Source organism: Pteronotus mesoamericanus, unplaced genomic scaffold, assembly GCF_021234165.1.
Source record: "Pteronotus mesoamericanus isolate MK-2021 breed Mesoamerican mustached bat unplaced genomic scaffold, CSHL_Meso_final contig_221, whole genome shotgun sequence".
NCBI classification, from domain to species: domain Eukaryota; kingdom Metazoa; phylum Chordata; class Mammalia; order Chiroptera; family Mormoopidae; genus Pteronotus; species Pteronotus mesoamericanus.
In genome coordinates, this window is record NW_026555092.1 from 8,880,703 (window position 1) to 8,905,218 (window position 24,516).

Genomic DNA, 24,516 nt, shown 5'->3' on the forward strand with positions numbered 1-24,516 from the left:
CACATCTCACAAGCACAGTCTCTCTGGGGCACAGTCTGGGGCTGAGGGGTCGTGGGACAGGTCACGGGAATATTTCAAGGCAGCTGGAGAAGAGATTGGCTGGAAGTCTTGGCCCAGAGATGGGTGCTCCTCCCCTTGGCTCCAGGAAGAAGGGCCCCGCCATCAGCAGAGATGAGAACCAGCCGCCGGAGTCAAGCAGCCCTTCCCAAGCCTTCCCAAGTCTAACCGAACCGCCTTGCTGGGGTGGAAGCCTCTCATGCCTGTTACCTGACCTCCAGAGCCCCCAGGTGGGTGGCTCCTGCTTCTAAGATCGCTCCCACCAGCCATTTTTTTCTCCAAAGAAAGCATTTTCAATTCTCCCGGCCTTTTCTAATCACTTCTATTTTCCTGCCATATCACCACCGAGGACCCAGGAGGATGCCCCTGGTCTGGCCTTCGGCCTAGAGATGGTCCTACAGAGCAGCGCAGGGCAGCTCCACCTCAGCTCCTGGCCCCCGTAGGGATGGTGTCAGGGGGCCATAGAGAGATCTGGCAGGGTTGCCACATGCTTTCCTGGCTGCTGAGACCAAGAGCCAGCAGCCTCAGCACCCCCCTGCCCAGGGCAGCCTGAGTCCCTTATGTAAAGCACAGCAGGGATGGGGATGGGTAAACAGAGGCGCCACAGAGGGCCCCGTCTAAGCAGGACCACAGGCAGAGCAGGCCAGTCCCCGGGGGTTTGGTGGTGCCAGTCCATGGTCCCCATAGATGCTCTGACGAGAGAAAGGAGCGGACAGTGGAAGTTTCCTCTTTCTGCCCTGTGCAGCTTCCTGGACACAAGGCAGCAAAATGGTGTCCAAGCACTAGGACCCCTCTGAGAGCTTCTCAAGCAGGCCAGGAGACCACGGATACTTACAATAGGGCCTGGAGGACCTGGGGAGCCCCTCATGCCAGGCGGACCCTGCAAAGGAAGCCAAGGGAAATGGATGAAGAGGCCCAGGCCCCACAGAGCCGGGGTCTCGGCGGCCCTCCTCCTGGCTCACCGCAGCCAGAGTCTATAGGCGGCGGATGTTAACGCTGATGTTAAACCTTTCATTCAGTTCACTCAATCATTCAACACATATTGACTGAGCAGCTACTATGTACCAGGCACTGGTCCAGGTGCTGGGGACACAGCAATAAACAAAACACAATAATTTGAGCCTTTAACGGGGAGGTGGATGGTAATAAATGGAACAGGGGCCGGCATGTAGCTGGTGCTCAGTAGATACCCGTGGAATGCTCTTAAATGAAGGAAATATACAGTATGTCACACAGTGATGAGTGTGATGCAGACAGAGGCAGCAGCTAGTCCCGGGAGGGAGAGTGTCCCGTGGACCGAGAGCAGCGAGGAGGCCAGTGCGCAAGGAGAGCAGACGACATCAGAGCAGTCCGGGGCACCAGCTGACCTGAGTCCTCGGAGACCCCTGAAGGACTCCCGAGAGGCAGGGAGCCCCTGGCGGGCCCAAGAAGACATTTGGCAGGAATGAAACTACCCTCAGGAACGAAGGGTCACTGCATGGATGAGGGCCCAGCTCCTGGTCTTACCTCTTCTCCTCTCTGGCCCGGCAGCCCTGGGGGACCGGGCAGGCCGGGGCTCCCAGCACAGCCCGGATCGCCCTCGCTGTTGTCTCCCTGGAGTGGATGGAGATGGCGGGAGTGAGCAGTTGGGGCCCCTCCCTGTGGGGCGCAGGGCAGGCGGTGAAGAGAAGGCAAAGGCCCACTCACCCGGGCCTCCTCAGCTCTGGGCCGCTCCCGCTCGGCGAAGCACTGTGAGGGCCAATGGGAGGCTCTGTCAGGTGAGGCCACTGGGAGCTCTCCCTGCACCAAGGCCACCCCTGAGCCCAGCCTCCTACTTACCCGGGCACAGTTGTCAAGGCCTGGCACGCCAGGGATGCCCTGGTCTCCCTTCTCTCCTTTCTGCAGGAGGGCTCCCGGGTGGGCCGCCTGCCTCTGGCCACAGTCCCCGCAGAGGCTCTGAGAAGGAAAAGCGGGAGACAATGGGACATGAGTCTCAGATGGCCGGGATGGGCCCAATGGAAGAAGCCCTGTCTGAACTCAGTCTGGGCTCCCTGCCTGGCATGCAGTCCTCCACCCACGCTCTCCTGCTCCCCAGCCACGTCTCCGCAGCAGCTCTGCTCCATCTTCAGGGGACCCAGCCCAACACTGGCTTTGAGTTTCCTCCAAGAAGCAGCTCTGGTGGGACCCCGTCAAAGCCACTTTCCAGACAGGCATGTGGGAGGAGGCAGAGGGCCCACTGAGGGACCATCTGTCCCAGTTGTTCCTGCAACCTGCACCCACTGTGAGGACGTGCCATGAGGACTGAGGCTGAAAATGCCGGCTCCGAACAGCTTCCGTAGGAGCAGAGGAAGCAGCCGCACGAGCTTCCGGGCCTTTTGCAGATGCCCTCGGGGACGGAGCCTGCCCTCTGTCCCCAGCGGGTCCCAGCCATCATAGACTCCTGTTTGCTGGACCTGGCAGTCTTCCCCACAAGGAGACCCTCCCCTTACTGGAGGATTTTAACCTCTTTGGGTCACAGAGACCTCTGAGGATTTGACAGAAGCTATGGATCCTCTTCCCAGAAAAATAAAAGCCACTAGTAAAAAAGTAGACTACAGTTGCAGAGGACTGGGGAGCCTGGGGTCTATACAGGGCCTGGTGGGGTATCCGTGAACCCCTAGGCGGGAGCCCCTGCTCCACCCTCACCATTCCCTGCCAAGCCGAATGATAACAGTTGTCATTTGCTCAGCACCCACGTGCCAGTTATGGTAATAGGCCTGTGCACATTATCACACTGAAGCCTGACAGCACAGCGAGACAGGTCATCTTATAAGCAGTGTGGAGATAAGAAAGCTGACACTCAGAGACAGCGTGACTTGTCTAAGGGATGGGGGAGCCCGGACTACACCCTGGCTGGTCAGAGGCCTGAGCTGCTGCTCGGCCCACAGGCCCAGGCTTCCTCTGGGCTGTGTGCGCATGCGGCTGCAGGGGCTCCTGGTCAGCACTCCCCGGGCGCCATCTGACACCTCTCCAGATTACTGCTCAGGGCCCTCTGCAGAGCACTTGGTTGAGAAACCATCAGGTGCCGTGATACAGAGAGAAACGTTAAGCCCACGGGAGCTTCACAGTCACTTGCCCGGGGCGGCACTTGGAGGAACCCTGGGTTGCCGGAAGCCTAAGAGAGAAGAGCTGAGGTTTCATTGCCACAACCCCGCTGCGATCCAACATGCAGCTGCTGCCAGGGGCTAACCTGGCCTCAGGCTACTTCTGGGGACATCCGCAGTCTAGAGCAGCGATTTTCAATGGTTGTGTTGCAAGAAATTTTAAAATATGCACTACCTGGCTATGTAGTCGGGGGCACTGACCTCTTTTCCCTTGGATTGTCAAATGATAAATGACAACAGCCAACACAACAATAGCCGTCCGGTGTGAATGAATCAAAATTATGCCTGTTTTTATGTCAGATCAGCAAAAAATATGTTTTTTGGTGTGCTGCAGAATTTTAAAATTAGTTTTTGTGTGCCATGAGGTGAGAAAGGTTGGAAATCGCTGGTCTCGAGCAGGGCAAGGACAGGCAGTCCCCACGCTGTGCTGACCAGGACCCAGTAGGGTAGTGGGACAACCAGGGCATGACTAGCCAGTGCTAGAAGGTGGCCAGGACAGGGGGCTCTGGTGGCCAAAGTTTGGGAGGGACCTCTGAGGATGCAGCTGAGCTGGAGGAGAGAAAAGCTCAGGTCTCATCTCTCGAGGCGACTGAGCAAGGACGGGTTGTGTCACCCTTGGTTCCCAAGGGGAAATCTCAGCTCATCTTGAGAGGCCAGACCAAGCCAAGTCCTTGGGTGTGATCTTGATGCTGCCTGCAGGCCCCAGCACAGGCTGACTCTGCTTCTAGGCTCCAAGTCCCCTTTCCTCTCTAGGATTGCTTCTCAAATCCCATCTCCTTCCTGGACTCTTTCTGGATTGCCCAGAGGTGGCTAAAGCCTTCTTCAAGGCCCACACCCAGTCTTACCATAGAATGCAACACAGGTGGGCAGGCCTGAGATCCCACAAGTGCATTTCCCTGGTCCCTGCTCCGCTCTGGGAGCTGCGGGACCCTGACCTGGCGTGACCAGGGCAGTAGAGGGCCTCACTGGCTTTGGGGTTGGAACTGCCAACAGCATTCACCACTTCTCAGGGTTCCTTCAGACAGTCACTCAGCAGGTACTGACCGAGGGTTTGTTAGCGGCTGGGCACCGTGCTGGGCCCTCTTACACGTGCTTGGAGCACACATCGCCCACAAACAGCTCCATCAGCAGCTCTCTCTGCCACCCCCGCCAGTCCCTACTCCCTCCCTCTTAATCTCTTACCTGAAGGAGGTGCTGTTCAATGGGTAAGGATCCCTGCGAGAGACAGACAAGAGGGCTCAGGTGTGGGCAGGGAAGAGAAAAAGGGGAAGGAGAATTATGGTACCAGGTGGAGCCTTGGAAAGCCACGTGCCATCCAGGTTTCTCCCAGCCTCAGAAGGAAAGGAGAGGGACCACCCCCACCAACGCCACTGCAGCCTGGGAAGGGCAGGAGGCAGCTGGACAGAGAGTCCTGGCCCGTACCTACCAGTTCTGCAGGCAGCCCAGGCTGTCCAGGCAAACCGTTGTTTCCAGGCACTCCCTGCAGCCAGGAAGAGACACGAGTGAGTGGGCCCACTCCTCTTCCCAGCCCACGGGGCACCCTGCTTCATTCCCACCATCCCTGTTGCCTCTCCCTCATCCTGCAAAGCCAAGCCCGTACTCTTAGCTCAAAATCCCCAGATGCATTTGTAAGAAAAGCTGAGGAGGCCCGGCAGGGGGTGACTCCCAAAACCAGACCAATAGGGTGTTTTTTTCCCCGTGTGTCACAGGAAGTTAGGAATTAGGGCAGAGGATCTTCTACATAGTAAGTAACCATTGTTTCTTTCTGTGCTAAGTCCTTCTATATTTTCTTCATGAATCATCACAATTCTATTGGTGACCTACGTGTTATCTTCATCTTAAAAACAGAACACGAGAGGGTAAGTAAATGCCCAAGGGCACAGGACAACAAGGCGCACGGGTGAGATTCCGAGTGAGGAGAGCTGGCTTCAGCTCCCCTCTCAGCCACCACTCCAGCGTCCCTTCTCAAAAGGCACTCCCAAGAGCACTCATACACACAGCAAGGGGAGGCTGGGGAGTTGGGCCTAACTAGGTGCCAATTCCTATATAACTGTTGGCAGGTTGGTTAGTGAAAGGAACAACCTCTGTGCCTCAGTTTCCTTATCTAGAAAACAAGGTTAGTTTACAGTGAGGCTTAAAAGGAGACCATAGCTGTAAGGAGCTTAGTACACAGCCTGGCACATGGAATGCTCACGTGAAATGTTTGCCCCCCAAACTCTCTGTCCCCCTTGCAGACTCTCCACATGCATATGTGTATTAAATACTCCGTGGAAGCAGGTGGTATGCTCCCCTTGAAATCCCTGGCGCCCGGCAGGGAGGAGGCATGCATGGAATACATGTGGCGTGAACACACCGCTGCTCACCCTGCTCTCCCGGCACAGGATTTCCTGGGCCCGCGCTGAGTTGGCCTCCCTTCAAGTCCCAGCTCCCAGCAATAGAACATGCGCCTTCTCCCACCAGCCCACCCTGCTGCAGGCCAGGCGCCACCAGGTCTGGGTCAGGCCCCATGTCAGCCTCCCCGCCTCCTCTTGCACGACATGTCATTGCTCTGCCCTGCTCATTCTGTATCCTAAATGAGCTCAGTGGGTAAAGTGCTTAGACCAGTGGCTTGGGAAAGGGAAAACACCTTGAACATGTGAACTATAATTATGCCCTAAATTATTATTCACCCCCTGCTCCACTCTCCACTGCCCGCGTATGAGTTCAAGCCTGATTATTGGGCTTTTCTTTTCCTGTCCTCCCAGAACTCAGAGGCCCACCTATTGCTCCACTGCAGATGCGAACAGCTAGTTACTCACTGTCTACTAGCTCTCTAGCCTTGGGCACATTTCTTAACTCCTGTGCCTCAGTTTCCTCTTCTGGAAAAAGGGTGAGGATTGCATGATAAAATCAAGCAGTGCCTTGGACCAGTAAGTGCCGTTTATCTCTGAGCCAGTTTCTGAACATGAAGGAGGAGCTGCAGGAGATGAGCCAGCCTGGGGGCAGGACTGCGCCCTGCCGGGCACAGGGCAGCTGCCTGGTAGTGGCAGCCTCGGCTTTGTCTCCAGCACTGGCACTGGAGGAGGACTCCGGCGCCGGGGGCCACCAGGCTCAGCAGGCACGCCTTTCTGCCTCATTCCCCCAGCACGCCTTGGCACGGTTCACCCGACATCAGCGTGAGCTGGTTAGTGGATCACTGTGAAATGGCTGTCATGCTTCCCCTAGCAAACTGCAAGCTCCCTGCAGACAGATTCCTGTTCCCCGGCAGGAGTGTAGCAGGAAGCCCAGGCACTTGGTAAATGTGTAGCTGCCCCAAGGCGACCCAGAATTGGCTCTACATCTGCCTCTGGATGAGACAGAGAGAACTGTGATTAGAGTGGAGACTCCTATCAGCAATGGGAGTGTGTGCATGTGTGTGGGGGGGGGAGGTTAAACCTCCAAATCACCAGGGCCATGGAGAATACATGGTTTATAAAATGCTTCCATGGGATTCTGCCCTCCTTCTTCAGGGGGAAATCACTCTTTCAGGAGCTGAGAGCCCACATGCAGCAGCCACCGTCTGCGCCCGCTGGGAGCTCCGGAAAAGGTGGCCTGGTGCGCAAACCACTGGGGAACTGTCCTGAGAGGCGGCACAGGGGAGAAGAAAGAGCTCTGCACTGGGAAGCTCAATCCAGCGCCACCAACCCCTAGCTGGGTGACCTCAACCAAGATTCTTCGCCTCTCAGAGCCTTGGTTTGCCCAGCCGTGACTCAGGGACACCGCTGCCTTCCTACTAGGGTTGGTGTAAGGCTCCAATGAATGAGAGAATGGATGTAAACTAATAATTGTAGATGTTATCATAACGAAGGTGGATGCCTTCTGAGCACCTACAAAGTGCCAGCCACAGTTCTATACATTTTGCATGCGTTAACTTGTTTAAAATTCACAATAGCCCAATGAGGTACATGTGGTAATTATCTCCGCATAACAGATGAAGGACTGAAGACACAGAGAGGGTAAGTAACTTGACCAGCATCACACAGCTAGCACATAGCAGAGCTGGGACTCAAAGTCAGGCTGCCCGGCTCTGGAATGAACACTCTGATCACAATGCAGTGGGGATCTCAACTCCAACCACTCCCTCCTCGTTATCTCTGGCCTCCTCGCCAGAGGGGGCACGTCCCCTCCTCCGGGCCTTTGCACCTGCTGCTTTCTCTGTCGGAACTGCTCTCCCACGGGAGTAAAGGACAGTGCGGTTCACTCCTCATGTTCTTTAAGTCTTAGTTCAAATGTTACCTTCTCTTCAACATTTTCCCCACATTTCTTCCCTGTCCTCCTCCCATTTTCTATCCCCACTCCCTACTTTCTCATTCTCCTTAGCATGTATTATCTCCCAACATACTATATTTTATATATTTATCTTGTTCATTGTCTGTCCCTTCTACTAGAATGCAAGCTCCAAGAGAACAGGGATTTTTATTTTTGTCCACAGTTTTATCATCAGCATCTAAATTTTAAAAACAAACAAACAAACAAACAAACCCAGTCCCTGGAAAATAGCAGGTGTGCAAAAAACAGGTGGAGCTCTGTACCAGTGGAAAAAATGTTTTATCTGACCCAGATTCTGGGCTCCTGACAACTGGCCAAGGCCCGGGCCTGGCATGGGTGTCAGCAGGGTGCCTGGGCTAGCTCACAACGCAATGTTCCTCGAAAACAGGCTGGGGGGTGCTCACAGCCTGCCCTAGAGGCCCCCACGCCGCTCTGGAGAGCAGGAGCACAGAGGAGTGAGAAATGACAGGTTTATGTGCTCGGCAGGGGCACAGCACACCCTGGGGCCCAGCACAGAATGTGTGCCTTGCCTCCCAAACTCATTCTCGTATCCCCATTTACCTGCAGCCCAGGCATTCCAGGGGGGCCTGGTGGTCCGGGCACACCTGGGGGACCCTGAGGGAGAGGAGAAATGATCAGACCCAGGACAAAGCCCTGCCCCATTGCCAGGGGCAGCAGCGTGAGCCTGGGCAAGCCGAGAGGCACTGGCGGACAAGAGGAGAAACAGAGGAGACAAGCGACACACACCTGCGGGCCCGGCTGCCAGGAGCTGCCCATCCAAAGTCCCGGAGCACCCTGGGTGGGAGTGGGGGTCGCAAAAGGGGAGAGGTTACAGACAACGTCCACACCAAGCGCAGGGCTGCGTGGGGAGGCGGCTGGCTGGGGTGCAAAGCCCTGCGGGGCTCTTGCATGTTGGGCTGTGGCGGGAAGCCAGGCCTCTCCCCCTGGCTGGGGGCAAGGCTCGCAGCACCACTTACCGGCATGCCAGAGAAGACAGCGTCCCCTCGGGAGGGACAGGAGCACTCCCCGGGCTCCCCCTGGAAAGACAGGGGCCTTTGTCAGAGGAGGGCCAGGATGGAGGACCTTCTGGAAACTGACAGCTGGGCGGTGGCACAGGCCCTGGGATGGAGAGGCCAGGGTTTCCATCTAGGACCTGCCTCTTATGATTGTGCACTTGGGGAGTCTATTCGAAGACTAGAACTTCAGTCTCCTCGTCTGAAGGTGGGGGCAGTAATATCAAACGCAGAGGCTGTCATGAGGATGGAATAGATTGGTGCATGTAGCGTTCCTGCCCCATGGCAAGCACCCCCCAAGCAAGGGCTGCTGCTATTCACTGCCATCTGCTACAGCACAGGTGTGCTCGCCTCCAGTGGCGTCGTGGCAGCTCCACACGGCGGCAGCCCCGCTCCCCTTGGCCTGGCCTGGCTTCTGAGCCCTTCTCTCCCGGTCCCTCTCATCTCAGCCCTCTCACCGCCAGTCCTTCCTGACCTAGTCCCTGCCCTATCCTCTGACTCAGCGGCCATGTCCATTTGAAAATGCAGCTGCCCCCTGCCCCGAGCGGGGATCTTGGAACTCCCTCGGTCTCCTGGGATCCCAGTAGGGGCCTGGGTCACACCCGGGTAAAGCGAGGAGCAACTGGGGCTCCTGCTCTCTGGGACCAGGGAGCTGGTGGAAGGCAAGGAGACCAGGGTGATCCGTTTTCCAGGCCAGGGCCACTAGCATGCACGTAGTGATGGGACGACAGGGGCTGCTAATTTCCCCTGAGGGATGGGACTGACCTTCTCTCCCTGAGATCCTTTTTCACCCTGCAGGGAGGAAACACCGGAAGGTGAGTAGGTAAAGGTGCGGAGGGAGGGCCAGCTGCGGCTTCCTGTTGCCTCAAGACCTTGTACTCACTGGCATCCCTGGAAGTCCAGTCTGTCCTTGCTGCCCATCAGGTCCCTTGAGAGAGAGAGAGCCCAGGGTCAGTGGTTAGCGCCACACCACTAGCAGCCAGCCATTGGCCTGCCTGCAGGGAGGGCTACGGGACAAAGAGGAGGAGCGCCAGCTCCCCTGGTGCGCGTCCTGGTGCCCCTGGTCTAGAGGACAAGACTGAGACGTTAGGTGACAAGGAGAGGGGAAACGCGGAAGAAGCCTGGCGTTCCCTGACCGCCTTGTGAGGGTCAGACTCCAGGCCAAGCGCCTGTCAGGGAACGCCGAACGGAATCCTCACCCCAGCCCTGCAGGACGGTGCTGCTCTGTTTTACAGGTGAGGAAACTGAGGCTGAAAGAAGTGTTGTAATAGACCCAACGGCACGACTGCAGCAGGCCTGTGAGGCCTGGAGTCCCTGCTCTCCCCTTTGCCCTTCAGTGTTGGACACACATTCTCTCTATCACAAAGGTTATCTCAGTTGATCTATTGCAGCTCCTATTCTATCAACAAGAAATGGGAAACTGAGGTTGTCGCTTGCCCAAGGTCATAGCTAGTGAGTGCGGGGCCGGGACTGAGGAGCCTCGTGGATGAGATTCGGCTCTGGGGAGTCCAGCCTGGCCACACGGGCATTCTGATGGCTGCCTTCCTGTGGGACGTGCCCCTGTCACACATGGGACTGGAAGGTCCCCAAGGGTGAGGGCCACCTTCACCTTTACCTCCGTTTTACCCTGGGAGCCCCTGGGACAGACAGGAAAGGACTGTGACGGTCAGCTCTGCAGGGCAATACAGACTGGCTATATAGACCTGGGCCAGTCCCTGGCCCCTGTGAGCTCCAGCGCACCCTCGAAGGAATCCATCCGTGATTCCCAAACTGGAACTGGAATTTCTCTAGGGATCCACAAATACAGAAAAGATATGGTACATGGGGCTGTTTTCTACATTACCAAAAGCCCATGAAAAATTTCTATCATTTGCCCCCAATCTGGCATGGCCCACGCTGGCTGAAAGGTAGCATTTTTCTGAATTGTGTCGTGTGCAAAATTCTAGTGGCTTCATGTGAAGCCAACTGTTATACAGGTCTTTGATGAATGAAAATGAGGAAGTGCATTTAATATTACTTAATCATGCAATTCGTTAGATAAACAATCTTTTAGGACATGGGACTCGGTGGGACAATAATAAGGGGGGTCTTTGAGGGTTGGAAGTATTGCTGGTCTAGATAGATCTGTGCTGTCCACATGTAGCTCTTTCGATTTAAATTAATTTTTAAATTATTTTAAAAATCCTCACCCGAGGATATGTTTATTGATTTTTAGAGAGAGAGGAAGGGAGAGAAACATCAATGTGAGACAGAAACATCCTCTGCTATGTCCCTCAACGGGGGATCGAACCCGCAGCCTTTTGGTGTACAGGATGACACTCTAACCAAGCCACCTGGTCAGGGATAAATTTATTAAATTAAATGAAATTTAAATTTTTGTTTCTCAGTGACACTAGCTACACTGCAAGTGCTTGACAGCCACACGTGGCCGGTGGCTACCGTCTCCGGCAGTGCAGAGCAGCATGTTTCCATCGCTGTAGGGCACTCCCTTGGGTAGCACTAGTTTAGATGACCCCTAACTCCTCCCCAGCTTGAAGTGAGGGTGGAGGAGTGAATATATGGGCTTCGAGTCAGACAGAATTGGGTTCAAGTCCTGGCTCTGCCTCCTCACTCCCTGGCTTTCAGTTTCCTCATCTGTGAAATAGGATCAATCAATAATAGCCATTCCCTTACAGAGCTGCTGTGAGGATTAAATGAACCACACAGGGCCTCAGCGCAGTCACCGCACAAGAGATGACGGGGATCAGTGCTGTCATTGCTCAGGTGCTCTTCCTTCTCCAAGACTGGGCCGAGCTGAGGCCTCTCCACTCTCATCCCCTATGCTGCTGGGATGGGCAGGGTCAGCCCCATGCCCTGTTCCCAGCAGCAACGTCCTTGGCCCCAGCAACACCCCAGCATGGAGCATAGAGAGGACCCTTACCGGAGGCCCAGAGACACTGGCACCAGGAGGTCCCATGGGTCCAATGGCTCCTTTCATCCCCGGAGATCCCTGAAGAAGGAACACAAAGATCGCAAGGTCAATCCAGCAGGTGCGACACCTCAGACCAGGCCTTGGGCAGCTCTCTGATGGGCATCACTCAGTTCCCATGTCCGCTGTCCCCAAGACCAGGCCACACCGAAGCATTGCAGGCCTAGTGCCTCAGGGGGCAGAGGCTCACCTTGGCACCCTTCTCCCCAGCAGGGCCAGGTGGTCCTCGAGGTCCGGGGAGCCCCTGCAGATGGAAGCATAGTTAGTAATCCCTTCTCCCAGAGCAGCCCCATCCCCTGCCAGCCTCCTCCAGGCCCAAGGCAGACGTACCTGGATGCCAGGCAAACCCTGGGCTCCAGGTTCCCCCTGCAAGTCAGAAAAGGCAGACTGGGCCACACCCGTCCCAGCCAACCTGCCCCACTGGCCCTGCCCTGCCGGCACACCTGGTCTGGGGTGGGTTGTCTGCCAGCCCTCCGAAGGGCACCCCAAGGAGACCCTGAGGGTCAGAGAGGCGGGGGTCAAAGCCAAGGTCCCCGACAGAAGCAAGGCTGAGGCTGCTGCTGCACAACTCTACCCCAGAGCTGTGCCCTTGAGTACTTGGGGGAGGGTGGAGCTTTGTGGTTTTCAGGGTAGATGGGAGTGGACAGCTGGCTAGTGGAAGTGTTGAGGGGGGTTGCCAGGCAGGCAAAGGTAAGGCTGCAGACTCACCTGGGGCCCCTGGACTCCTATTCCTGGAGGCCCAGTTTCTCCCTGAAGAGGCAGAAGGACATCCTTGGCTTGAGAGCCCCACTCACACTTGACCGTTCCCACAGCCCCTCCTCCTTGACCTCCTCCACCTTTTCTCCCTTCACTATAGCTGATCTCCATCCCCCACTCCAGCCCACTGCCCCCACGTATCCCCCCACACCCCCCTCCACCCTCACCCATGCATACCTGCAGCTCAGGTCCCCCATACTCACACCTACCTGTACACCCTTCAGTCCTGGGGGCCCTTGAACTCCTGGTAGACCAGGTTGGCCCTAAAAGGCACAGATGGCCCATGGGTCCCACAGGGGAAAGGAGAAGAGAGGGAAGCCCAGGCAGGAAAGGACTAGAGGACAGACAGGCCAAACTCACCGGTTTCCCAGGCTGGCCCACGCCTTCTGGACCTGGCTCTCCTTTGGGGCCTGGTTTCCCAGGGAGTCCCACCGCATCAGTCCACGCCCCCTGCAGGCTGGGGCAGGCAGTGCAGCCATCACCCTAGTCACACATGGGCATGGCCAGAAGTGGGTGAGCCAGGGTGGCAGTCAGGCCAGCAGGAGGCATGAAAAGGGGGGGACCCTTGTGCCCCTCTGAGTGCTCTGCCCCTCCACTGCCCCCACCTCAGCCTGGGAAATCAAAACAGGCACCCAACACTCCTAGCTCTTCCCCTGCCTCAGGGAAGAGTGGGGGCGCCTCTACCCAGCGCTTCTGGTGTCCTAGGAGGCTCACAGCCCAACTCCACAGCCTTCCCCCCTCGTACTCTTGGTCTGATTTCTTTTTGTTCATGCAACAAACTGTCCCCGCATGACTGACCTTCTCTCCTTTTGGCCCCATGGGGCCCCGAACCCCAGGCTCTCCTGACAGTCCTGGCCGCCCCGAGGTGCCAGGCGTTCCAGGGTCTCCAGGATTTCCTGCATCGCCCTGTAAGGAGCAGGGATCAAGGAGGACAGAGGTGACCCACGTGTGGGCAGCCTGCCCTCTTGGGACCCGCCGGTACTCAGAGCCCTTCACTGGGTCTAAGGACTGGGCCGGGAGTAGAGACTGGGCTCAGAGCAATCAGGAAAAGAAGGCAGAGAGGGCATCTGAGGAGATGGGGTGCCCACCCATGCCCGTCGAGGCTTTCTCACCTTCTGCCCCTTCAATCCACGCTCTCCAGCCTTGCCCTGAGGAGAAAGCATTTCCAGCACCCATTCACTCATACCAGACACCCCCAAGTGGCTGGTATTACTGTGCTGGACCCAGGAAATGCAACAACATATAAAACAGACCCAAATCTGCTCTCACATACTGGATAGATTGAGAGAAAAGATTTGAGCCAGACTCCTGCCTGGGTGACCCTGGGCAAATTACTTAACCTCTCCATGCCTCAATTTCCTCACCGGTCAAATGGGGATGATAAAATAGCATAGGTTTCTACATGATAGGGTTCTTGTGAGATTAGATGAGCTAATATACGCGAAGCAGTGTTGGCACATTGGGTTTATTATCAGTGTTTACTGTTATCAGTGAAGCGGTAACAATAATAATCGCCACAGCGGTAACTATCGTTTCCTGAACATGTACCGTGTGCCGCTAAGTGCTTCACGCACATGATTCCCAGGCCTTACACCACCATACCGTGCACAGGAAACAGGCACAGAGAGGAAGAGGAACTTGCTCAAGTAAAAAAGCTGGTAAAAAGCAGACTGGACTTTGAACCCAGGTCTATCTGGTCCCAGGCTGGAATGCTCTCAGCAAATCCTACCATCCTGTGTCCCAGGACAGAGGGCAGAGGCCTGTCAGGACAGCCCTCTCTGCGGACAAAGGCACTGACCCCCCCACACACACTCCCACCTACTCCCTGCTGTCCAGGGAGCCAGGGGACCCAGGCGGGGTCCCTAGGCTCTCCTGAGCCCGGTCTGCAACCTGCTCCAAAGGCCCTGGGACTCACCTGTTTTCCTGGCAGGCCGAAGCCTGGAGGCCCGGGCTCTCCCTTTTCTCCAGGAGGGCCAGGCAAGGCCACCACGTGGCTCTCCCCAGCCTGAGGCTTGGACAGAGCTGAACATGGCTCACAAGGCTCCCCCTGCCGAGCAAGGACACAGGGTTGGGGGCCCCAAGCCAGAGCTGGAGGCTGGGGACTGTACCCAGGCCTGAGATATGGCACCTCTACCAGGCAAGGGATATCTCAGGAGAGGTTGTGGAAACATAGGTAAGAAAAGAAGGTAAGGGCCAAGTCATAGCACTGGAACACCATGCTAAGGGGTTAGCTATGACCCTCAGACATTGGGGAGCCTCGGAGAGTTTGAAGGAGAACAAGATGAGTGTGTGTCTGGGTAGTCAACCCGGGCTGCGGTGCGGGGAATGTCTCCATACTCACCTTCTCCCCTTTGATGCCTGCGGGTCCCACGGGCCCTGGCAGTCCCTGTGCGATAAAAAAAAAATGTGCGGTGCCCAGCATCTGCCTGGGCCATGCCGAGCCACCGTCCAGGCCCGTCACCGCGCCCGGCAGTGGGCAGCGCCCCCCACCTTGTCCCTTCCCAGAGCTATGGTCGTCCCAGGCACACTTACCGAACTGCCAGCTGGCCCTGCCTCCCCGAAATCGCCCTGAGATCAAAGCAGAGAACAGAAGGTCAAATGGGGCTGCAAAGCTCTATCTGAGAAATGACAGGGGTGGTTTGCTTGGTAGAGCCGAGTCTGAACATAGATTTCAGAGTTTCTCACACTTGAATACTCATACACCCACAAAACCCCTCATCTGAGTCATGCTGCATTGTAAGTTCAATGTTGCGATTTGTCTTTAATGCAACCATAATACAAATGTTAACACGGGGACTGAAATTGAGGGAGCCAGCTGAGAGGTGAAGATTACAGAATCTGGAGCCAGACTTCCTGGGCTCAAACCTCACTTCTGCACGCAAGCACCCATGTGACTTTGTGCAATTTACTTGGCTGTTCTGCGCTTGTTTTCTCATTTGTAAAATGGGCATAATGAAGCCTCTACCCCATAAGGTTTTAAGAGAAGGAAACAAGTTAATACATGTAAGAGCACTTGGCACAGTGCCCTGCACATAATAAGTAGTAAAGAAGTGTTAATATTATTATATTATTATATTATTATAAGGCCATCCCGAATGCTCTAAATTGTTCTAGATTATCAATAAATTAAAAATACAACATTAAGAAATTCTCTTAGAGAACACGCACGCTCTCAGAAATAAATGCCTCGACTTCTGTTTGTAAAACATTGGCGAATTTACTTCACTGTGAATGTACAGTTTGATCTCTTGTCTATATCGTCCCTGCTGCCTACCCAGGGCCCTCTCCCCTGTCTCCCTGCTAAGCGGCCCTGGTGTCTCTGACATCTAACCCAGGTCTCACCTTCTCTCCTTTCAGCCCTGCTGGCCCTGGAGCCCCAACTTTCCCCTGAAAAATAATCAAGTTACAGTCACAGCATCTTTCCATTCCCATCCCTCCAAGACCCCATGGGTCCCAGTGTCCACCCAGAAAAAGAGTTACAACCCAGAATTACAAATCCCACGGCCCTGCAGGTAGCTGGGCAGTTATTTCTGTTACACAGCTGGGCACTCAGAGGTTCTAAGGGAGTTCCAGGGGCAAGTAATCTGGGGCAGTGCAGGGATGGAGGAGGGACCAGGTCGCAGGCTTGGGACACCTGCCCCAGGGCCTCCCTCCTGGTCTCTGCCTTGAGATACAGGGGCCAAAGGAGCCAGGGAGGCCAGCATGGAGCAAGGATGGTATGGACTGGGCTGTGCTAGGAGGAAGCAGTCGCTCACCGGAAGGCCAGGCAAACCGAAGCCAGGGGGGCCCGTGCCCTCTTTGACCCCTGTAAAAGGCCCAAGATGCTGGGTCCCCACAGCTGGGCTGCAGGACAAGCAGGACTCCCCCTGGGGAAGAAAGAGAAGGGATCAAAAAGGCTCCCAACAGTCAGAGGGGGTGGATAGGTGACTGGGGCCCCCTCACCTTTTCTCCTTTTTGGCCTTGGATTCCAGGGTCTCCCTGCAGGGAGAAAAGGTGTATGAGCTGAGACTGGGCATGATGGGACACCCCAAACTTCCTGGACATGTATAAGGACAGCAATGTCCCACACCACAAACACTTCACACACCCAAGGGTTCTAGGTAGCTGAAGGTCAGGAGCACCCCAGAACCAGGGCTCGTCAACCCACGTGACAGATGGAGGAAATGAAGCCACGCTAAGCTATCCCACCAGAGGGTTACTATACATACCCGATCGCCTTTTTGTCCAACAGCTCCCAGGCCCTCCTGAAAGAAAGGGTCTGTGAGGAAGTGAGGTGGGGCGTCCAGGCCCAGACCCTAACCCAGCACTGCCCACTTCTCTCCATCACCCCCAGCCAAGACCCAGTCCCAAGAGGAGGGCACAGCTTTGCTTACTATAAGGGTTGGCTCCACACCAGCTTGCCCAAAAGGCATTTTAGCAGTTCCTCAGGAACCCTGGGAGGTTGCCATGGAAACCTGGGGTGGCCTTCTAGCCCAGCCCTAAACTCTATGGTTCAGCCCCTACCCATGGAGCTAAGCACCTAGACCCTCTGCCCAGTCTCTCTATGGTCATAAGAGGTACCCAGCCTCTCTGCCCAACACCTCTCTATGATCACTCCCCACATCTTTTGTGGGGTCCCTCCATGACTACCATAGGCACTCACCCCAGCTGGTGCGGGATCACCGGGTTCCCCCTTGGGCCCTGGCCTTCCAGGGAGCCCCACGAAGTTCTGGAACCCTTCAGGCAGCGTTGGACACACTTCACAGGGGTCACCCTAGCCGAATGAAGAGACCACAAATGGACAAGATGGGGCTGAGACCCAGGGGGAAACAAACAGCTGCAGATACTGGGTGGGCCAGTGCCTTAGCCCCAGCATCAAACTGGACAGCAAGAACACTGGAGGGGCTTTCTGTTCAACTGACTCATTCATTCAACTAACGATTCTTGGACATCACAAAACTGCATCCTCACAACCAGCCGTAGAAAGCACTGTATCCCATCTCCAGGTGCGGAAGCTTGCCACTGTCGTAAATCATGCGTGACTGGGGCGGGACTTGAACCCAACTGTGTCACTCCCCAGCCAGGCTCTTTATCTGATGATCACACACACACACACACACACACACACACACACACACTGTAGTAACAAAGAAAGAATGAGGGTCCCCACAGGAAGGTCAGCACCTTTGTCCACTAGGCCCTGGATGCTTAATGTCACCTCCAGAGAGGGGCTCCCACTCCCACCCCAACCTGGGGTAGCCCGGTCAGGGACTCACCTTTTCTCCCTTCAGCCCTGGCACCCCTGGCTTCCCCTGGAGGAGAAGCAGTGGGCATTAGTACTAGGGCAGAGGGACCAGTGTGCCAAGACGGCCCAAGGACCTAGCCCCCACCTCCGGAGGCCTTGGTAGGGCAGACTTGGGCACGATGGGCAGCACCCTCCCCACCCCCACCAAATTGGAGTCACTCACAGGCTTCCCGCCAGGACCTTCCTTTCCCGGCACCCCGGCGCTGCCCTGTGGTCAGAAGAAGGCTTAAGAGGGGAGGCTCCTGGCTATGTGACCTCAGCCCATTCACCCCTTTTTCATCCAGTCCTCTCTCTGGACAGCAGGACAATCTCTGCCAAATCTCCCACCTCCTCTTGCTGTTTGCTCAGCAAAGACTCCCTGCCTGTTGCCTGTCCTCCATGTCTAATGCAAGTCCTTCTGGTTGCAAAGGAAGGGAGGACATGAGGCCTCTGTGCCCGTTGCCCGCATGTAGTAGGTTGGAAAACGATCGGGTTGACTCCAGAGGAACAATGGACAGATGAACGTTTCCAAGGCTCTCTGCTTGCTAAAGCACAAGGCCCTACAGTGAACTTGGGCCCTCCAGTTAGGGCCACCCTGGTCATTATTAGACTTCGGCCTGCACTTCCCTAGGCCTTGGAACCCAGGCCAAGGCTCCCATGTCAGCAAGCGCTGGGATGGGGACACTTCCCACGGAGGGGCCTGACTGAGCAGAGCCCAGCCTCCTAAGATGAATGCCTGGCCCCTACTGCTCCCCGCAACATACACGCCCACGACTCTGGCTGCCCCCAGCCCCATTCTTCTCTCTCCTTCCACCGAGCAGGGGGCTCCCCCATGTGCCCAAGATCTAGCCTGTGCTTACCTTGTCTCCTTTAGGGCCTGGTGGGCCACCTGGGTCCCCCTGAGGACAGAAACAGTGGCAGGTAGAGGTTTCCCGGGGGCCTTGAGTTACAGAGAGCTCCTCTAGCCCCTTCCCCCAACCAGGATCCTAGGCCTTGTCTCCCCACCCCTGGCCAGGCAGGGGAAGGGTCTCTGAAGAAAGGATGGCAGGAGGGGCAAGGGGTACTCACTGGGGTCCCAGGAAGTCCTATCCCGGGGGGTCCAGGTCGGCCAGGTGGCCCGGGCTTTCCTGCCAGCCCCTCAGGTCCAACAAAGCCTGGGTCTCCCTGGTCAAATGTGGTGTGGGTGTGAGAGAGCTGCCACCGTAGGCCAGCACCCACTCTCCCCACCACAGACACCCACAGCTCACCTTCTGTCCTTTGGGCCCCATGACACAGATCTCTCCGGGCCGGCCCTGTAGGGGGTATAAAAATGGCCAAGGCTTGGCACATACCGGGGTGGCAGCGCCCTCTGGGACAGGTGCAGACCCACTGCCCACCCAACTGTCCCTCCCCAAAACGAGACTCTCCTCGGTGCCCCAAAGTCATCAAATGTCAACCCCAGAGAATTAGAGGTCAGGGGCTCTCAGGCTGCGAGTCAGGAAGCCCCCTCCTTGCCATGACCCCTAGGGCACAGCCCTCCCCTCCCAGGTCTCCGTTCTGCCTGAGCAAGGCTATCAGAGTAGCTTCTGATGGTTAAATTCGAGCATTCCGAAGTCCCTGCTGAGGAACATGAGGTTGTGGAAGGGAGGGGCCCAGGCGCTGCACTTACGTCTCGGCCTGGCTTCCCCGTAGAGCCCTTGATGCCTTCGCCTCCCTTCTCTCCTTTCTGGCCCTGGAGAAGGCAGAGACAAAGTGACCGGGATTGAAGGAAGGGCCTGGAAGAACCTGGGCAGCTCCAACTGAGGGAGAGACAACTCTGTCTCCCCCAGATTAAGTGACTTGAGTCACCACAGGAGGGTAGACAACAGGAAGAACTCCCAAACCAGCCAGGCCACTCCCTCTGGGGTCTGTGGTGTTTCCCTGTAGGTCTGGTGGGAATTTGGACACAGTGGGATGAGTGGGAGTGTTGGGGGGCACTGCCAACTCTGTGCCCAATGTCGCCTCCCTCCCCCACTCTGTAGGGCACACAGACCCCTCTGGCACCCACCCCGCCAAATCCAGGCCCATTACCTTCTGGCCTGTGGAGCCCGGGGATCCTGAGGGTCCCTGAGATAAATTGGAGACACAAAAGAAGGGGCGATAAAGGAGAGGGAGGCTGGGGGCCAGGACCCCACTGCCCCTGCCCTATCCCTGGTCCCACACTCACCAAGGCTCCTGACTCCCCCTTCTCTCCCTTCAGGCCTTCTGAACACTGAGCAGGGAAATAAGGTGTTGAGAGGGGCCCAGGGTCACCCTGAAGGCTGCCAAGGGCACAGCCCCTTCCCTAGGGTTGACCCCATATTGGCCCTAAAGCAGGCCTCGCCTCCAGGTCTTACCTGAAGCGGGGCATCCGGAGAGATCCGGACACAGTCACTGCCCTGCAGATGGGAAGCAAGGGATCAGGGGTGGGATCTCCTAGCAGAGCCTCCCTCGACCTGTTTTGAAGAGGATGGGCCAAGGAATCCCACACTCCTAGGTCCCCCTAGAAAATAGAGGTTTCTGCCCACTAACTCTTAGAAAGATCCTGGCCTTCATCTGAGCCAGGCTGCCAGTTTCCAGCTGAGATGGAGAAATGTTGGTTCCCATCCCAGCCCACTCCCAGGGCGCAGCTGGGAGGGGTCCTGCAACAGGCATGGCTGGGGCACTTACCCGGGCTCCCTTCTCTCCTTTGGGGCCTGATGGACCAGGCAGGCCCTGCTCACCCTTCCCTCCCTGTGGATGAGACCAAAACAGGTGCTGGGACCAGAGGGGGCACATGAGAACCTCCCCACTCTGATCTCCACCCATCCACCCCACATGGGTGTGGAAATGAGCACAACCCACCCTAACCCCCACCACACGCACAGCACATGGATTCCATATGCATTCAGCCCAGGCCAAAAGGCTGTATCTGGCCATCTATAGTCTCATGCCGAGGGAATCTCTCTCCCCCCACTCCTGCTCAAGCACACTAGCTTACACACACCACACCCAGGGGTACAGGGACACGTGCATGGACACAACCATGGAGCAGCAGAAACCCATGATGGTGCGTGTCCAGCTGCCTGAGTTCAAATCCTGCTCCCACCACTTTAGTCTCTGACTCAAGTCATATGGCCTCTCTGAGCCTGTTTCTTCACCAACAGGGTTCATGCCAGCACCTACCTCAAGGTGTGATGCTACAGGAAGAATATTCAGCACAAAGCCTGGCACTCACTCTCCTGGCACTCAGCACTCACATCAAGAGTTAGATCACATCCTCAGGCACACACAAGCTCACATTTGCATGCATGCGGCCTCCGCATCACTCACAAGCTCTGCTGTCCTGTCGAGTATATGAGTTCAGCCCTCAGTACCACTAGAGTAGGGTGCACACATGCAAACATGTGTCCAGAGATGCATGTAGCCACATGCACGTACAATCACTCTGACATGCCCGGTCACACACGTGGGCACAGCTCGGTCTCAGTCTTCCCTGAAGTGAAATGATAGTACCCACCCCACAGGGTACTTGAGGGAGTTCAGGTCATAGATGTACATATGTGTGGCCCAGGGCCTGATGTGCAGCGGGGACTCTGAAAAGGGCAGTTCTTCACATTCTTATACACACCCAACACCCGCTCTTCCCAACACACACGTCTAATCGCCACACACACATATGCAGGTTTGGGTAGCCCTGATAGAAACACAGCCATGGGGTCACATGCTGTAGGATGGGTTGGGACCACCGAAGAGGGCAGGAGTGTCCTGCTCTCCATCCGGGACTGACCTTGAGGCCAGAGGGACCAATTGTGACCTGAGGGGACAGAGGAGAGAGCATTATACCTCAGGGGGGAAAGGAAACCAAGGGTCCAGGGACAACAATCTATTTAGCCAGGGTCACACAGCATGGGGGCAGGACCGACAGACTGAACCCCAGCTGTTGCTCGCCTCCCAGGCCAACCAGGGGGCTGTCGTTGTATCGAGTGGGGGCTGTCAAACTTGCTGAGGGGTCTAACCTACCTTCTCTAAACCTGCCTGGCTTTGACTAGCTCCACCCCTCAGTTGCTAGGATAACATGGCTGTTCGGTTGCCACGGTAACCCCTGTATATCTGGGGACTATCAGAGTTATCAGATTTGGTGGGGGACAGAATGGAAACAGGGGCAGGCAGCAGAGGGGGTACTTCTGATGTCCCCCAAGGGTCTTGGAGCTGAGGTTGTAGCCTTTGTGGACCAATGAGACTTGTCAACTCAGAATGTCAGGCCTTGATAAAGTGGTGACTCATGCTGCTTATGGAAGAGGCACAGTTGGGCACCAGCTGGGCTTGCACTGAGTCCCTCTCCCTTATCCTTCTGGACCCCAGAGGGAGGGTGGGTCAGGGCCAGCTAGAGATGGATAGGAGGGGAGGCCTGTACCAACACGTGTTTGTGGGGCCAGTGCTGGGCTGGTCACCCTGAGCCCTTTCCCTCTCTGAAGATGATGTGTGAGGCCCTTGAGCAAAGCAGGCCTGTATCCCGGTGCAGTGCAAAGCTGGGTCCTGATCCTCCCGGTCACCAGCCCATTCCCATTCCACCCGGGATCCGCATACACTGCCCCGATCACAGGGCATGAAGCTCCTTCCATGGAGCCCTGGCTCAGTGAGGGTGGGGGTGGGGTCAAGCGCAGCTCTGGGAGATGGGCAGGGAGGGAGTGCGAAAGTGCACAAAGACCCGCTTGTCTTTAATCAGGAAGCTGTCAAGCAAACCTCTAAGCAACACCCACTCCCAGCCAGTGCCGACCCCCAGCCAGTGCCCACCCGACCCTGCACATCTTCTATTCACTCACATTGCTTTCCTGGGCACCGTGGGCACAGGGTGGGCACTGAAAGGGAAGAACAGGCCAGAAGGTCAGTTCTGAGAGCCCAGGCCCAGCCTGCCCTACCCCATTCCGCCCCACACACACCAAGCACGCAGAACATCACATATGTTCTGGGTGGAATCTGAGAGAGCATGAAGATAGGAATCCTAGCCAACAAGCCTCGTCCCTTAATTCCTACCCACCCAGAGCCACGTCATTTCTCAGATGAGGAAACTGAGGTCCTGAGGGTAAGAGCAGTGGACTCTGGGTCACACAGCATGTCAGAGCAGAATGAGGCCCATAATCTGGGGTCCCTTGGCCAAGGCCTGGGCTTTCCCCATGGTTCCCATGGCCACTTGCTGTCACCTCAGCCAGAGTGTCCAGGGCTAAACCCTATCTCCCGCCCCCTTAAGGAGAGGCAGTGGGCAGACAGGGCCCAGTGGCGAACCCCAAGGAATGCTGGGAGCTGTGTAGCCATTTCACACCCCCATGCCTGGGCTCTGGTGCCCCAAGCCTTATCCAAAGGGTTCATGCTGGCACCTCCTCAACCGAGCTTTTTGCCAGTCTATGTGGGAGGCTTACCTCATCGGGAGCTATCTCCTGGTGGGCCTGGGAAGAGGGAGGGGATGGGGATGGACAGGGAATGGAGAGGATGAAGTACTGCTTCTCACACCCCTGCCCAAGAACCACCAGGAGCAGGTACCCTCCATGGTGCCGGGTACTGTGTGTCTCACTCCCATTCACCCTTCCTTCTCAGAGCAGACACCTATGTGTCTTAGCAATGTCCAGGAGTGGGGGCAGGTAGGAAGAGCGTGGGAGTGGAGTCTCTTATGCAAGGAGTTTACAGAGGGCATGGAGGGCAGACTGAGGGCACCGTGGGCTCCTCCCCCCACCCACCGTCTCTACCTTTGTTCTCCTTTCTGCATTCTGGCTGATTCTTCCTGCCAGCTGGGCATCCACCTAGGCAGACAGAGTGAAGGGAAACTTTTGAGGAGGGGGCAGCTCTGGGACCCACGCTGGAAAGGGGTACTCAGGCAGAGGCATGGACCCCAGGTACCCCTTCAGCCTGATATCTGGCACCTCCCAGGACATCAAGACCCTGTTCAGGCCCCTGGCATCCCACAGACCCCCTCCTCCTCCTTTTCCCCCTACCCACGTGATGTCGGAGAAAACAAGGCCATGAATCAATGAGATCCTGTGTTCCTGTAGCCAAAGGCTGGGCACAATGCCCAGTGGGCAAGGGAGGTTGCCCAGCCAGAGGGTGGGGCTAAGAGAGGAACTGGGCTTCCCTGCTACCCCTAAAGAACCTGCAAATGAGCAGGGCAGCTGGCCATGGTGCTGGGCGCAGAACCAGCCTGGCATTGGCCTGGGTTGGGCCCAGGAGAGTGCGCCAACCGCGAGGGGAGCAGTGTGGCCTGGCCTCCTGCCCCAGGTACCCCCGTCCTGGAGAAATTGCCTTTGGGTACAAGCCTCATCCTGCCCTCACCAGGAGGCTCTGGGGCAGCATCAGTGAAGGTCTGGGTAGTGCCAGATCTAGATGGGCACAACTCAATGCCGCAGGCAGGCACAGGGTCAACCAGCAGGTTGGCTTTCTGCCTCTCTAAATCCTATAGGATGGGTACACAGAAAGGCAGTGCCCTCTGTGCCCCAGGCACAGCTGATCCTGGGGGCAGGCTTCAGCAAGGTTGGGAAAGGGGCAGCCTCACCTTGTCTACCTATGCCCACACCTGTCTTCCCTGCCCACCCACCTTGCTGGTTTGAGGTTCCTCCAGGCAGAAGCAGCGGGTGTAGACCTTGCCCTCAGTCTGTGGATTGATCTCGATGAGCTCATTGCTCTGGGTGTCCCGACGGGCCTTGGAGGTCTCTGGAGGGCACTGCCCAGTGTGGGGGAAGGGCTGGGTTCAGTACAGAAGGCAGACTGCCCCCCGCAACCCCCGCTTATCCTAAGATCTCTAGGCACCCACTTCCTGGTTCCCATCTCCAGCACACTGTGCCCCTGGGTAGTGCCCCAACCCACTCTCTCCCGACTGTGTGGCGGCCAGGCCACTCACCCCTCCTGGTAAAATCTCACAGCAGCCCTCCTCGAGCACAAGATCTGGGTCACAGTAGATGTGCGCCTGCTGAAGGTCAAACTGCAGGGGACAAACAAGTCACCATCACTTCATTGTAGCAAATAGCTCCGTATCCTGGCCCCCCGTGAGGCACAGGGATGGCTCTACCCCGGGAGTTTCTAGCC

General features: G+C 56.5%; 1 protein-coding gene across 1 annotated transcript in view; it reads right to left on the reverse strand.

The window, feature by feature from the left end:
- Positions 1–24,516, reverse strand: part of COL16A1 (collagen type XVI alpha 1 chain) — a 47,885-nt gene that overhangs the window by 18,511 nt on the left and 4,858 nt on the right. Inside the window, exons 7-48 of the mRNA XM_054571520.1 lie at positions 24,332–24,412; positions 24,029–24,154; positions 23,187–23,240; positions 22,863–22,889; positions 22,269–22,304; positions 21,233–21,259; positions 20,134–20,196; positions 19,821–19,862; positions 19,652–19,696; positions 19,516–19,551; positions 19,115–19,177; positions 18,714–18,758; positions 18,535–18,630; positions 18,327–18,365; positions 17,651–17,695; positions 17,459–17,494; positions 16,846–16,956; positions 16,146–16,181; positions 15,959–16,069; positions 15,546–15,590; positions 14,736–14,771; positions 14,545–14,589; positions 14,119–14,250; positions 13,316–13,351; positions 13,002–13,109; positions 12,564–12,686; positions 12,413–12,466; positions 12,156–12,197; positions 11,778–11,813; positions 11,638–11,691; positions 11,400–11,468; positions 9,363–9,407; positions 9,245–9,271; positions 8,444–8,503; positions 8,214–8,261; positions 8,028–8,081; positions 4,606–4,659; positions 4,362–4,394; positions 1,876–1,992; positions 1,744–1,785; positions 1,564–1,650; positions 893–937 (exon numbers count right to left, since the gene is read on the reverse strand). Coding sequence (XP_054427495.1) covers positions 893–937; positions 1,564–1,650; positions 1,744–1,785; positions 1,876–1,992; positions 4,362–4,394; positions 4,606–4,659; positions 8,028–8,081; positions 8,214–8,261; positions 8,444–8,503; positions 9,245–9,271; positions 9,363–9,407; positions 11,400–11,468; positions 11,638–11,691; positions 11,778–11,813; positions 12,156–12,197; positions 12,413–12,466; positions 12,564–12,686; positions 13,002–13,109; positions 13,316–13,351; positions 14,119–14,250; positions 14,545–14,589; positions 14,736–14,771; positions 15,546–15,590; positions 15,959–16,069; positions 16,146–16,181; positions 16,846–16,956; positions 17,459–17,494; positions 17,651–17,695; positions 18,327–18,365; positions 18,535–18,630; positions 18,714–18,758; positions 19,115–19,177; positions 19,516–19,551; positions 19,652–19,696; positions 19,821–19,862; positions 20,134–20,196; positions 21,233–21,259; positions 22,269–22,304; positions 22,863–22,889; positions 23,187–23,240; positions 24,029–24,154; positions 24,332–24,412 — 2,511 coding nt within the window. The remainder of the gene's footprint in view (positions 1–892; positions 938–1,563; positions 1,651–1,743; positions 1,786–1,875; positions 1,993–4,361; positions 4,395–4,605; positions 4,660–8,027; positions 8,082–8,213; positions 8,262–8,443; positions 8,504–9,244; positions 9,272–9,362; positions 9,408–11,399; positions 11,469–11,637; positions 11,692–11,777; positions 11,814–12,155; positions 12,198–12,412; positions 12,467–12,563; positions 12,687–13,001; positions 13,110–13,315; positions 13,352–14,118; positions 14,251–14,544; positions 14,590–14,735; positions 14,772–15,545; positions 15,591–15,958; positions 16,070–16,145; positions 16,182–16,845; positions 16,957–17,458; positions 17,495–17,650; positions 17,696–18,326; positions 18,366–18,534; positions 18,631–18,713; positions 18,759–19,114; positions 19,178–19,515; positions 19,552–19,651; positions 19,697–19,820; positions 19,863–20,133; positions 20,197–21,232; positions 21,260–22,268; positions 22,305–22,862; positions 22,890–23,186; positions 23,241–24,028; positions 24,155–24,331; positions 24,413–24,516) is intronic.